Raw genomic sequence first — 10,894 nt, forward strand, 5'->3', positions numbered from 1 at the left:
AAAGTCAGTGAAAGATCACAGCTTTGTGTGCATGTGTGTACCTTTTTCTCAACAAGCTACAGTATAATGCTGAACAGAGTCAGTCTGGGGTAACACAAACAAACATACACAGAGACACCCACACTCTGTCAGCTGTGGTTTTGAGGTCATGCCTGGCACCGCTCTCTGAAATCCACTGAAGCGGTGACGTCATATTGGCATTATCTAATACCTCTCTTCCTAAACCACCTTGAGGTTGAAGGTTAACCTCCTTCCCTTGTGCTGACCATCGCATCGGAAGTGTTTATCCCACTCTAAATCAAGAGATGCATTTCAGTTGCATCAGTTACAACCTCATTTTTGAAAAACAAAGAGCCTTAAACGTATGCTTACAAAGGACTGACAGCACCAAACAACTCAAACCTTGAGGCTTTTTAAAGACTCTGCCCTTCCACACATGTGATCTGAGTTGTAGCTAATTTGACCTCTGCTCAGGTTGGAGTTAAACTAATTGGAAGGATCAAGGTGTAAGTCATCCTGCACTAACAAAGGTGCAGCAAAACTATTGGTAGAGTCAGGGAGATGTCAACCGTGTCTGAACACGCCCACATAATCCTGAGAGGTCTAATCAGGCAAAATAGTGAAAACACCTGTGAGGATGAACAAAAGGGGTGAAAGGCTTTTAATAGATATCTTAATATTAAGGATTACATACAGACACACAACTGCATATTTAACAGATAGTGAATGTTAAATTAAGGTTATGATTGATTCTTTACTTGCAGAGAATACACAGATTTTTTCACCTCCTCTGCCTCTCCTCTACAGACTCAACCTCAAACATTCCTGCTGTGCTTAATGTTTGTGAAATTGTTTGTCCATAGTAGCCTCCTACCATGGCGATCATGCTGAACACTTAGTTGTTTTTGCTCTTTTGAAACAGCATTTGCTTCATATGTTATTTCCATTGTTCTGTTGCTGTAAACTTGAGAAAATGAAGAGGAAAGAGTGAAGAGTTCCATTAAATTTTTGAACACCATAGCATCTCATAAGAGCTCATCATCACAGACACACCCCCCACATCAAATCAATCAAGTTATGTTACCGATAGATCATCGATGGTTGAAGCTTTTTAACCACCATTTCCTCTCCTCTGGTCTCTTATTTAATATATCAGCCGTTTCAGCTGTAGACAATAAAGCTAATGTTATACTGTGCAAACGTCCATGTACCCACCAATGTGTTGCGGACTTCTCCGTATGGCCACTACATTACAACGGCACCAACTACGTATGGTCTGCACCAAGTGGACTAGAAAGTGGTATAATAAGAACAACTATGCCTCCATGGTGTCTGCAGCTGTCCATGTGCGCATCCACAAGTCCAACTGTAAAACTAAAGTGCAATCAGCCTTCAAGTTTGTCCTTGACTATGGACATATTCTGTACTGTCATGGTGCCCCATCAACACTTTAGCAGTTAAACTCTGTGTATCATAGTACACTTAATCACAAATAACAAATTTTGTAGTCAGCCTGTCGTCATTCCTCTGTGAATCACATGGTGGATTGGACATAACTACAGTCAAGAAGAAATAGGCATCTCTCTGGTGTCAGGTACTACACACTGGAGGAATGGAATTGTTCATTCAGTACAATTGTTCATTGTATTGTGTGGTTGTATTGTTTGTGATTTGACGATTTTGTTCTAGTGAATGTTTTTTTTTCTCAGGTCTCCCTTGGAAAAGCGATCTCAGTGAGACTTCCTGATTAAATAAAGATCGACTTGAATAGATAATTCGGTTCAGTTACAACCAGTGACCTTTGTCCTGACTACAGCTGGGACAGGCTCTGGTTGCCATGCAACCCCTTCCTACTAATGGATAGATGGGTTCTTCAGTAGAGCTGTTTGTCTTGTTGAAGAACGTTTTAAATAATTTGGTTCGTTTAGTTACAGTCAACACAGACTGCAATGCACATACATTACAGTGTCATCAGCATATATTTGGACATACCTTAGAACTCCACCCTTGGTGTACTTTAAAAGCTCTACATTAGATATCCTTAAATATGTTGATATTATACATTTCATATATTTTTGGAGTACCTTTGATGACCACAATTAACTCTGCTAAGTACACTTTAAGCATCAAGAATGAATCTCTACATCTTCAAGTAGATTCATATTTGCAATTAGTGCGGCCTAAATAAAGTGTAACTGCACAACAACTATGTCTCAGAGCTGCTATTTTATTCAGATAATTACAGTTTAAAGTGTTTATGTTTTCTTTACATCAGACTCAAAGAGAAGTGCTGTTGGCTGTAATTGCATTTTGGATTCAGGAATTATAAGTTATGTAACACATTTGGAGAAAGTTGGAAAATGGTGAAAAGTGGCACTGTTAAATTCTTCTTGAACTAAGTTTTCCTTGAAGACCTAGTGTATTACTTTTCAAAGATTAGGTATGACCCAAATGCCAAGTGCTTCATAAAATACCACATGTTGCTATTATATCCAGATCAACATGAACAACTAATGATGATGAGATTTCTCTCAAGAGACAAAGAGGACCAAAAACTTCTTCAATATGCAAGTCATACAGAAATGTTGGATTTTCTTTGTGACAGGACACATCTCTGAAACTTTTCAAGGCAACACTGCTTTTATGTTGACGCATTTTAATGTGATTCTGCCATTTGATATATCTTGTGGTCAAAAGTAACAAATGTATATTGTGAAAAAAAGATAACACTGATGTGTTTTAAAAAAGTGTTTTGATCCCCTCTAAAAGTTTACAAAAAGGCCAGGAGCTCTCGAGTAATTACTGCAGACACTCACTGCCAATATGAGATATTATAGGAACAACTCTCTCTCTCTCTCTCTCTCTCTCTCTCTCTCACTCTGTATTTGACTCCTACAAGCTGGTATCAACAGGAAAGAGTCAGCCAATGAAACTAATTGAGTGGTGTGTGTTTTATGAAAAGAACAGCCTGTACTGTCCCAGGCTCCCTCCCACAGCTCTCTGACTGGCTGGCTCATAAGTGGTCTGCTTTTCTTCTCTGTGCTGTGATTGGAGCCAGGGAAAGCCAATAACTAAACCCCCCCCCCCCCCCCCCCTTTCCTCAGGACATACTCTTGTTGTTTTCAACTTTAGAGTCAGAGCTGGGCTGAGTCGATCCAGCACAGTCACAAACTGCACTCTGGTGCTGCATCTGTACTTTTGATGTATGTGATACACTGGATTTTAAACCCACAGCACATGAATAATTTTATTATACCCAATCCTGGGGCATTAGTAGCTCCACAGAGGATGTTCCTGTTTGCAGATTATGGGACTATTACAGAAATGCCCTGGTAGTTGAGTTTGTGCAGAAATAAGATCACAGCTGAATTATGACTGTACACATATTATAAAGTCACTGAAGCCTTATTGCAAAGCATGAAGGTTCTTCATTCTTCATGGAATGATTTATTAGTGATTGCACTGTTGATCAGTGATGATCAGTTACTGATGCTATCACTACTGTGTGATTCTCTAAACTGACACACCAAATTTGTTTAATAACATAGTGGTAACTCCATCAGGTCTTTGTGGAAGTCTTTGTAAACGGGCCTGCCAGTTTACATGGGCGGATCACTTTAAACTTTAAGTGTGTGTTTGTTAAGGGTGGATTGGTTTTGTGCTGTGCAATCAAAATAGTGAGCACATGCATGTATTACACCAGCAGTGCATTTTAATCAATCCAACTGCAGATTGAAGGAAAAAAAGGAAAAAATTAAAATAAAAAATAAACAAATACACAGGGTATAAAATCGATTATTAGGCTCAGTTTTGCAACAGTTTATTTATCTTAAAAACAATAATGAAAATATATATTTACAAAAATGCACAAAAATGTTGCTTTGGGAAGCTATACATACACCCACAAAAAAAAAGCTCAACATAAATAAGTTAGTATAATTTTTTCAGTGTTTTTGAAAACAAAAAATTAAAAATAAAAAAAGGCACACAGGTACACTTCAAAGTTCGACACGAAATGAGGCAGTGTAACTTTGTTTTCTGCCGTCACAAAAATGAGAAATTAACAATAGTGCAATTACATGTTCCACATGAATTCCACACCACAAAGACAAATCTTTGATTCACATATTTGCATAATAAGGTAGCCCAGTGATTTTAACATATTTTACCTATGTTAACCTGGACTACAGAATTTATTTAAAGGGGTGGGATATGTGACCTATAAGCCACTAAAATATTAACTCACCTAATTTAAAAATAAAAGCTAATTCTTAGGATTATTAGCAAATACTGTTAAAATTTGGTTGGATATTGCTCAGCAGTTTAGCCACCCTCCCTCCCTCCCCACCCACCACCCACCCCCCCTCAAAAAAAGGCACAAACTTTGGCAAAAACCCAGGGAAAAAAAAAAGAAAGAAATACAAACGGGGAAATCAGGAGATATTATTTGCATGTAAACTTTATCTATCATGGCTGTTCCCAGTTAGATGGACCCTCAACTTAGAGTGTGGCCATCTGGGCCTTCAAAAACAAGATATATAACACTGGGAGAAATAAAGCCATAGAAAAAGTGAAGACATTCTGTTTCCACATAACCCTGACTTTTGAAATCTGCATTTGTAACTTACATCAATTACCTGAATGATGATACAATATGACCATTTGAACAAAATAATATTTCTCTGTTGGAAATTGCACTGCAACTTCCCGAGTCAAATTCACACACTTATTCAAATACATTTAACAAAAGGTATGAAAAGCATATTATGCTTTTTTATGTGCTACATCTGAAACATAGGTAGTAGATAAAAAAGATGAGCAAAAATCCTTTTGCACACTGCTACATTGTCTGCTGCTTCTGAGGCAATTTAATTAAAATGAGTGCCAAAACTTGATAGTGTACATATTCAGTGCTTGTACAGCCTCTCCTCCTCCCCTTCTTTAGGAGAAGGCTGTTTTTTTTTCTTTTAGTCTTTTGTTTTTGTTTTTTTTTTTTTGTTTTGTTTTTTTTTCTTCTTTTTTAAAATTTTCTCCCCGGTCTGTGTCAGATGATGAGGAAGGCTACAGTATTCCACCAGCAACAGGTCTCTCCTCACTCTGTGGGACATAAAGAGGAAACGGGCTGTTGAATGGTGCAATTGAAAGAGCAGTTGCTCATGCTTGATATGCCTCATGCGCGCACACACACACACACACACACACCCAGACACGCAGACACGCAGACGATGAACAGTCATATCGTGAACGATTGTGGAAGATTAAAAAAACAAACAATATGTTGTATGTTTGAAGGGGTGATGACGTGTTACTGCTGCGTGCAGGCAGGAAATAGTGTGTTCACATCTATTATGGGTTGATGATGACAAACAAGTAAACAAAACTCTACTGGCATCTAAAATAAAAGCCGATAATTAGCATTTCACACACCGAAGACCTGTGCGTTGTTATCCATTCCTATCAGCTGTTATCCGCCGTATTATGAGATAATGATTTCTAACCTGGGGCTGTTTTTTTACTGGACCTCCGCGCTGCTCTCTGGCCTGCAGGGTCTCTCCTCCGCGGCTTTAACAGCCTGACTTCCTGCACCTTTCGACTGGTCTTCATCATCATCTTCGTCGGTGTGCGACCTTTTATTCGGACACTCGCTGGAGCAGGAACCTGGAGGAACAAAAATAAAATAAAATAAAATAAAATTAAATAAAATTAAATTAAATAAATAAATAAATAAAAACGCAGAAAAGTTGTCAGAGTGTTGGTGTGCCGAGCTGCACGTCCACTTTAAAGAGCACCTGACAGACCGAGCAGACCGCTGCAGGCAAACCGTGAAGAAATTTTACCCTGTTCTACCGAGAGTAACCCGAGGTATGAGAAGGAAATGTGTGTGCAAACTACAATACTACAGTGTAATAAGCGCATTGATCTCTGAAGCAAATATTCACTGCGGTGTCACCTTCAGAAACAACTACAGTTCAAATAACTTTAACATCTGGAGGGAATTTTTCAGTTTGCCCCCCGCCCAGTGCCTTTGCTCCAGCACACTTGTATTTGTTTGCAGAGACACGGTGATCAACCGATCGTAGTCTTCGGTTCAACACCGCGCACAACTTGTTGCTTGGCGCCTCTGCATTGCCGCACAGCGGCACTACAGAGACGGGCAGCGCGGAGAAACAAAAATGCATGACAGCTTTAATAAGTCAAGGTAAATCACCTAAAGCTTCACGGCGTCTTTTCCTTGAACCGTCTCTGCGTGGCTGGGGATTCTCCTGCCTCTCCTCGACATCCTGCAGGTTGTTATCGCCGGGCAAGTCCACATCTCGCTGGGGCTGCTGGCTCCTGTGAGGCGGTCTGACATAAAATTCCGCTGGATTGCTGACCTGCTCCCACACGAAATTGCCCGAAGGGAGCGGTGTGTCGTCCTCCGGGTCGAAATTGTACGTTTCCCTAAAACCCCGCACACCTTCCTCCATTGAAGCCGTAAAAACCCTCCGTGTCTCCTCTGGGTCAGATGTGCCGAAAAGGCTTCTGCGGACCGGAGGTCTCTGGTTGTCGGGCTGCCGCGCATCCACCCTCTCCACTGTCGGGCTCGCATTAGAAAGGCGAACATCTGACATTTTGTTGCACATATGACAAGGGATGGGGGAAAAATCACAAAAAACAAAACACAAAAAGCAAAGCCTCTTTAACTGCTATTTCCAAGTAGTATTCCTTTCAAATGCAAAGTCACAGGAAAGATGCATGCATACTCCGCGCGTATCATCCAAAACGCGTACGCGCTAATATGGAATAAAGCGTCTCCAAAGGCGCAGGGGGGTTTAAGAGAGCCACTCCTGTCAAGTCCGTAGTACGCCTGATGAAAACAACAAGTCAGCCAACATGGCGTTAGAGGGTGCTATGAGTGAAGAAGAAAAGTTGACATCAAGGACTATTTAAAAGAGAAGGCGATTCATTGGTCTGCACACTAGGACCGCCCATTGAGCTCTCTTAAAGTCGAACAGGGGCCACAACAACACAGAGCTGGATTGGATTAAGTCCTTGCATGAATATAGCCTAATTAGTCTGTTTGATTAGTTAAATGCATAAGAAAGAGCAAATGGAAGGTAGATTGTAGTTATAAGGGAGCGAATGATCATGTTTTATCTTTGCATTAACACCGGATTTACCAAGCAGGCATCAGGTCAGACATTAAGCCTAAAGGTCAGAGGACATCATTTGAGCGCCTTAGCTGACACCTGTGTGTGCATGCACTGTATGTGGATAAAAATAAAATTAGCTAATTGTCTTAAGAGTAAAAGAAAAGAATAGAAAAGAGAACATTAATTAAAAGATTTATCTCATGGCAGGAGTGCTGGGCTGAAGTCTTGCTCCAGGATGGGAACACTATCATATGAAACAATCAAATGATTGTATGAGTGCTGACAGACACCTCCTCTACATCTGATTTGGTGTCACATAAACAGCTTAGGCACACTTGATTCAATCACTAAGAATTTAGCTACAGCTTCAAGGTCATTGAAGGGCAATGAGACACTACAATGAGGTTTGATGCAGGAAAAAAAAAAAAAATGGGCCACAAATCTGCCTCATGGCATCCTATGACATCAGCTCCTGAGCAGAGAGCCTTCCGTCATCGTTGGCTCGGTGCCTATCACTTTCAGACTTTGCCACTGGTGCCACAGGGGTGGTTTGTGTGCTTCACTGGTTGTAATTGCTTGTGTGTGCTCAGAATTTAAATACAGAGGAAACACAAAGTGGTGCAGCTTTAAAAAAAAAAAAAAAAAAAAAAAAGAACCTTGAAATCCACAGCCATTTCACTCTGAGGATTCTCAGTTTGCATCTTAAAGAATTTCCTCGCTTAACAATTTTTACTAGTATTCATGTCAAGACTTAACAGTTATCAAATCTATTTTATGTACATCCCAGAGCTGCATAGGAATCCTGTAGTAACTGAGTGAAAACATCTGCAACACTAAGCACTACATGTAGCCAGAAGTTCATGATGTCCCAACTAAAACTCTACAGAGTGTCACTCTGCATTCCTCTGCAGCATTTGCCAGTAAAGCTCACTGGGCCTGCCTTTAAGGCCATGCTGTTTCAATTAACCCTCGAAAAGACTCAAGCATCTCGTGATAAATACAGTGAGGCCATCTGTTATATTGATGTTATCGCTGGGATCACACTTAATCCATAATATGTTTATGCTGCTGCAAACTGTGTGCAGTGTTGTGCAGAGTGCTCCCTGACCTGAAAACACATTTCCACCAAACTGATTAGACGGGCGAGAGTGAAACGAGGCAAGAGAACATTTTGTTAAGGTCACACATGCATAACCAATGCTTTAAGCTTTAATGCTTGTGCTTTTTTTTCCCCCCTTCACAGTGGAAATATTAGGGTTCATTCACGTAACTTCAGAGGGGAAAAACAAAGTTTATGTTTTATTACAGTTTTGCTGAGCCAAGGTTAAGATTTCTCCACCAGGAAGTGATGCCTAAAGCACTATAGATATTTTATGATCACACCCGTACAGTGTTAGTTTGATCATTGTTAGCTGAGAAGCTAGGTTTGACACTGTGTGTATTTTTAAAATGACAAAATGGTATTAACAGTTTCATACCACTAAATGTAACTGGGCAGGATGATGCAACTGCAGCAGATTTTGACAGTGAAATTAAAGTTAGTTAAACATTAGTTATGATCAACGATTAAACAGTGACAAAACAACACAGACAGGTCACTTTATGTGTGTGTGTTTTATGGTTTCAGATAACAGAACAAATATTTTCTTTGACTCCACAGAAGTCAACAGATCAGCCTTTGACCATGAACAAAGAAATCAAAGGGACAGCAGTGATGCAAAGGATGTGTCACTGTCAACACATACATGTGTCTATTGTTAGAGAGGATGCGTTTTATAAATGTTACCATTACCATATGTTGCTGAAAACCAATAAAAATGTGTTCTCATAAAAAGGCACACTGAAAAAAATTGCACAACAAGCACAATTCATCAAGTACACAGAGAAATTGTAGGTGATTTATTAATTTCTTTCTGTTTCAACACCAGTGGAAACATGAATCTGGTTTTCAGTCAGACTAGCAACTGGTCTTGGGAAATGCTATTGCTCCCACATTGCTCCTCTGAGCCATACATTCTTAGTTGTAATACTGTTGAAATGGTTTGCAAAGAAGCTGAAATGGAATTTGATTATTAATTAATACAGAAAAGAGTTGTACTGATAGTGTCCACATGTTTGAAACGTTGCCATGCCTCTAAAAAGTTGGACAGCAACAGAAAATTTAGATCAACTTCAGAGCAGCTATCCACATCCAGTACATGACAATGAGATTTTAAACTGGGAGCCATTTTTAATCGGGAGGTCTGATTATGAGCCTGCAAACACAGTCCAACTGGGGTCTGGCAACTCTAGTCGCACCTGCTGTTTGCTTCTATAAAACTCTATAATAAACAAATAAAACCTGGTTGGCTAATGCAGCCGGCGAACGTACAGGCCACAATCATAAACTAGGATTTTTCTGATGGACGTGTGTTAATTTCCCAGCACAATAATAATAATAACCCAGAGCGATGCTGATAAAATACAGGATGTTTTGTTGTTCGGCGTGGTATTTATAGTTTAGTCCAGTATGGGTTTAATCAAAAGTGCTAATAAAAACAATTAATGACAAAAGCTATTCAGATATTTGTCCAAGACACCTGAGCAGGATATGGACTTCTTGCCCAGTGTCATGAGACGGCAGCCTTGGAGCTCTGCTTCTTCTTGGCCAGCTCGGCCTGAATCTGATGGGGGAACTGGTCCAAGTGTTTGTTCACACACTGCATGCAGAACCTCTTGGTGTAGAAAAGGCTGCAGTCCTGACAGGAGAGAGAGAGAGCAAAGTTTAAGCACTGATGTTCCAGATATGACTGGTCACATAGATTTATTTTCTTACTATTTGTGAAACTGGATTAATTGATTTCAAACGCATCACAGTCACGAAGCTCACTCAGCACAAACACATGACTGCTGCTGAGGAAAACATCAAAATCACAAATGTTTTTGCAACTGTGAGCTACAAGGTCAGTTCATGTCAAGTGGAAAACTACAGTTTCATTTTCTAAGCCAGAATTAACATGCACTTTTAGCTGATGTCAGTGGTTTTGCTCCAACACACTGCACGCACGCGCACACACACACACGATGAATAATCTCTGTTACTACATGTAACAGGCTCACACAATCTTATCAGGACTTAAAAATGTAATAAACTGGATCATGTGATCACATATTTAGTTTGTGGCTAAAACAGATCGTAGCAATTCATCTTACCGGTCCCACACAGACACACAGGCTACACAGGCTGCAGGTAGACCCCAAAACCAGAAACTTTTCCTTCTCGGGACTGAAGGGGTCCTTGGTCACAAAACACTCCTCAAGCAGTCTGAGGGAGAGCAGACAGGGAGACACAAGCTAAATTACGAATTTCATTTACATCCCCGTGATTCCCAAACATAAGACAGAAATGTGTTTCAAGGCAAAAACTGCTATGAATGCAGTGCACAGATCGTTGGATAAGTATTACCGCCGTGTAATTAACGTTAGACACTAGTGCTACCATCTACATATAGTCACGTAGCAGCCACCGACATTAGCTTTAGCATAGCTAGGAGCGCAAAAAGGAGCGTTTTTGCTCAATTTTCACTTACACAATGGCTCTAGTGTTTGGTGGTTTCTGGCCGTAGTAAGTATAAGGGATACTTAAACCACACAATTGGCAAGTAAATGTTTTTTGAAGGGTTTCACTTGTAGTTTGCTCCATCGTTCGGAGCAGCAGAGCAGAAAGGAAAAGTTTGTTCCTGGTTTTTCATGACGAGTCTGGCCATGTTGTTTCATGAAGC

The 10,894-nt window shown here is 40.2% G+C and overlaps 2 protein-coding genes across 2 annotated transcripts; both read right to left on the bottom strand.

The window, feature by feature from the left end:
* Window positions 1–3,804: 3,804 nt before the first annotated feature.
* Window positions 3,805–6,885, bottom strand: LOC121176446 (cyclin-dependent kinase inhibitor 1B-like). Its single transcript, XM_041030511.1, has 3 exons — window positions 6,209–6,885; window positions 5,499–5,658; window positions 3,805–5,097 (listed from the first exon to the last, which is right to left on the bottom strand). Exons 1-2 carry the CDS (start codon window positions 6,621–6,623, stop codon window positions 5,513–5,515), a joined length of 561 nt encoding a protein of 186 aa, XP_040886445.1. The 5' UTR covers window positions 6,624–6,885; the 3' UTR covers window positions 3,805–5,097; window positions 5,499–5,512.
* Window positions 6,886–8,392: 1,507 nt separating this feature from the next.
* On the bottom strand, window positions 8,393–10,857 carry cdpf1 (cysteine rich DPF motif domain containing 1). The gene is made up of 3 exons (XM_041030265.1): window positions 10,703–10,857; window positions 10,326–10,437; window positions 8,393–9,871 (listed from the first exon to the last, which is right to left on the bottom strand). The coding sequence occupies exons 1-3, from the start codon at window positions 10,813–10,815 to the stop codon at window positions 9,743–9,745; spliced, it is 354 nt and encodes a 117-aa protein (XP_040886199.1). The 5' UTR covers window positions 10,816–10,857; the 3' UTR covers window positions 8,393–9,742.
* Window positions 10,858–10,894: the final 37 nt, after the last annotated feature.

The sequence above is a fragment of the Toxotes jaculatrix genome, chromosome 22 (genome assembly GCF_017976425.1).
Source record: "Toxotes jaculatrix isolate fToxJac2 chromosome 22, fToxJac2.pri, whole genome shotgun sequence".
In the NCBI taxonomy this organism is placed as follows: domain Eukaryota; kingdom Metazoa; phylum Chordata; class Actinopteri; family Toxotidae; genus Toxotes; species Toxotes jaculatrix.

Excerpts from the sequence above, each read along its gene's own strand:
- LOC121176446 (XM_041030511.1), bottom strand. The coding sequence starts at position 6,623 with ATGTGCAACAAAATGTCAGATGTTCGCCTTTCTAATGCGAGCCCGACA. Across the intron at positions 5,659-6,208 it reads AAGACGCCGTGAAGCTTTAG|GTTCCTGCTCCAGCGAGTGT; the intron begins GTGATTTACCTT and ends TTGTTCCTCCAG.
- cdpf1 (XM_041030265.1), bottom strand. The coding sequence starts at position 10,815 with ATGGAGCAAACTACAAGTGAAACCCTTCAAAAAACATTTACTTGCCAA. Across the intron at positions 10,438-10,702 it reads CCAAACACTAGAGCCATTGT|ACTGCTTGAGGAGTGTTTTG; the intron begins GTAAGTGAAAAT and ends GCTCTCCCTCAG. Across the intron at positions 9,872-10,325 it reads TGTGTGTCTGTGTGGGACCG|GACTGCAGCCTTTTCTACAC; the intron begins GTAAGATGAATT and ends CTCTCCTGTCAG.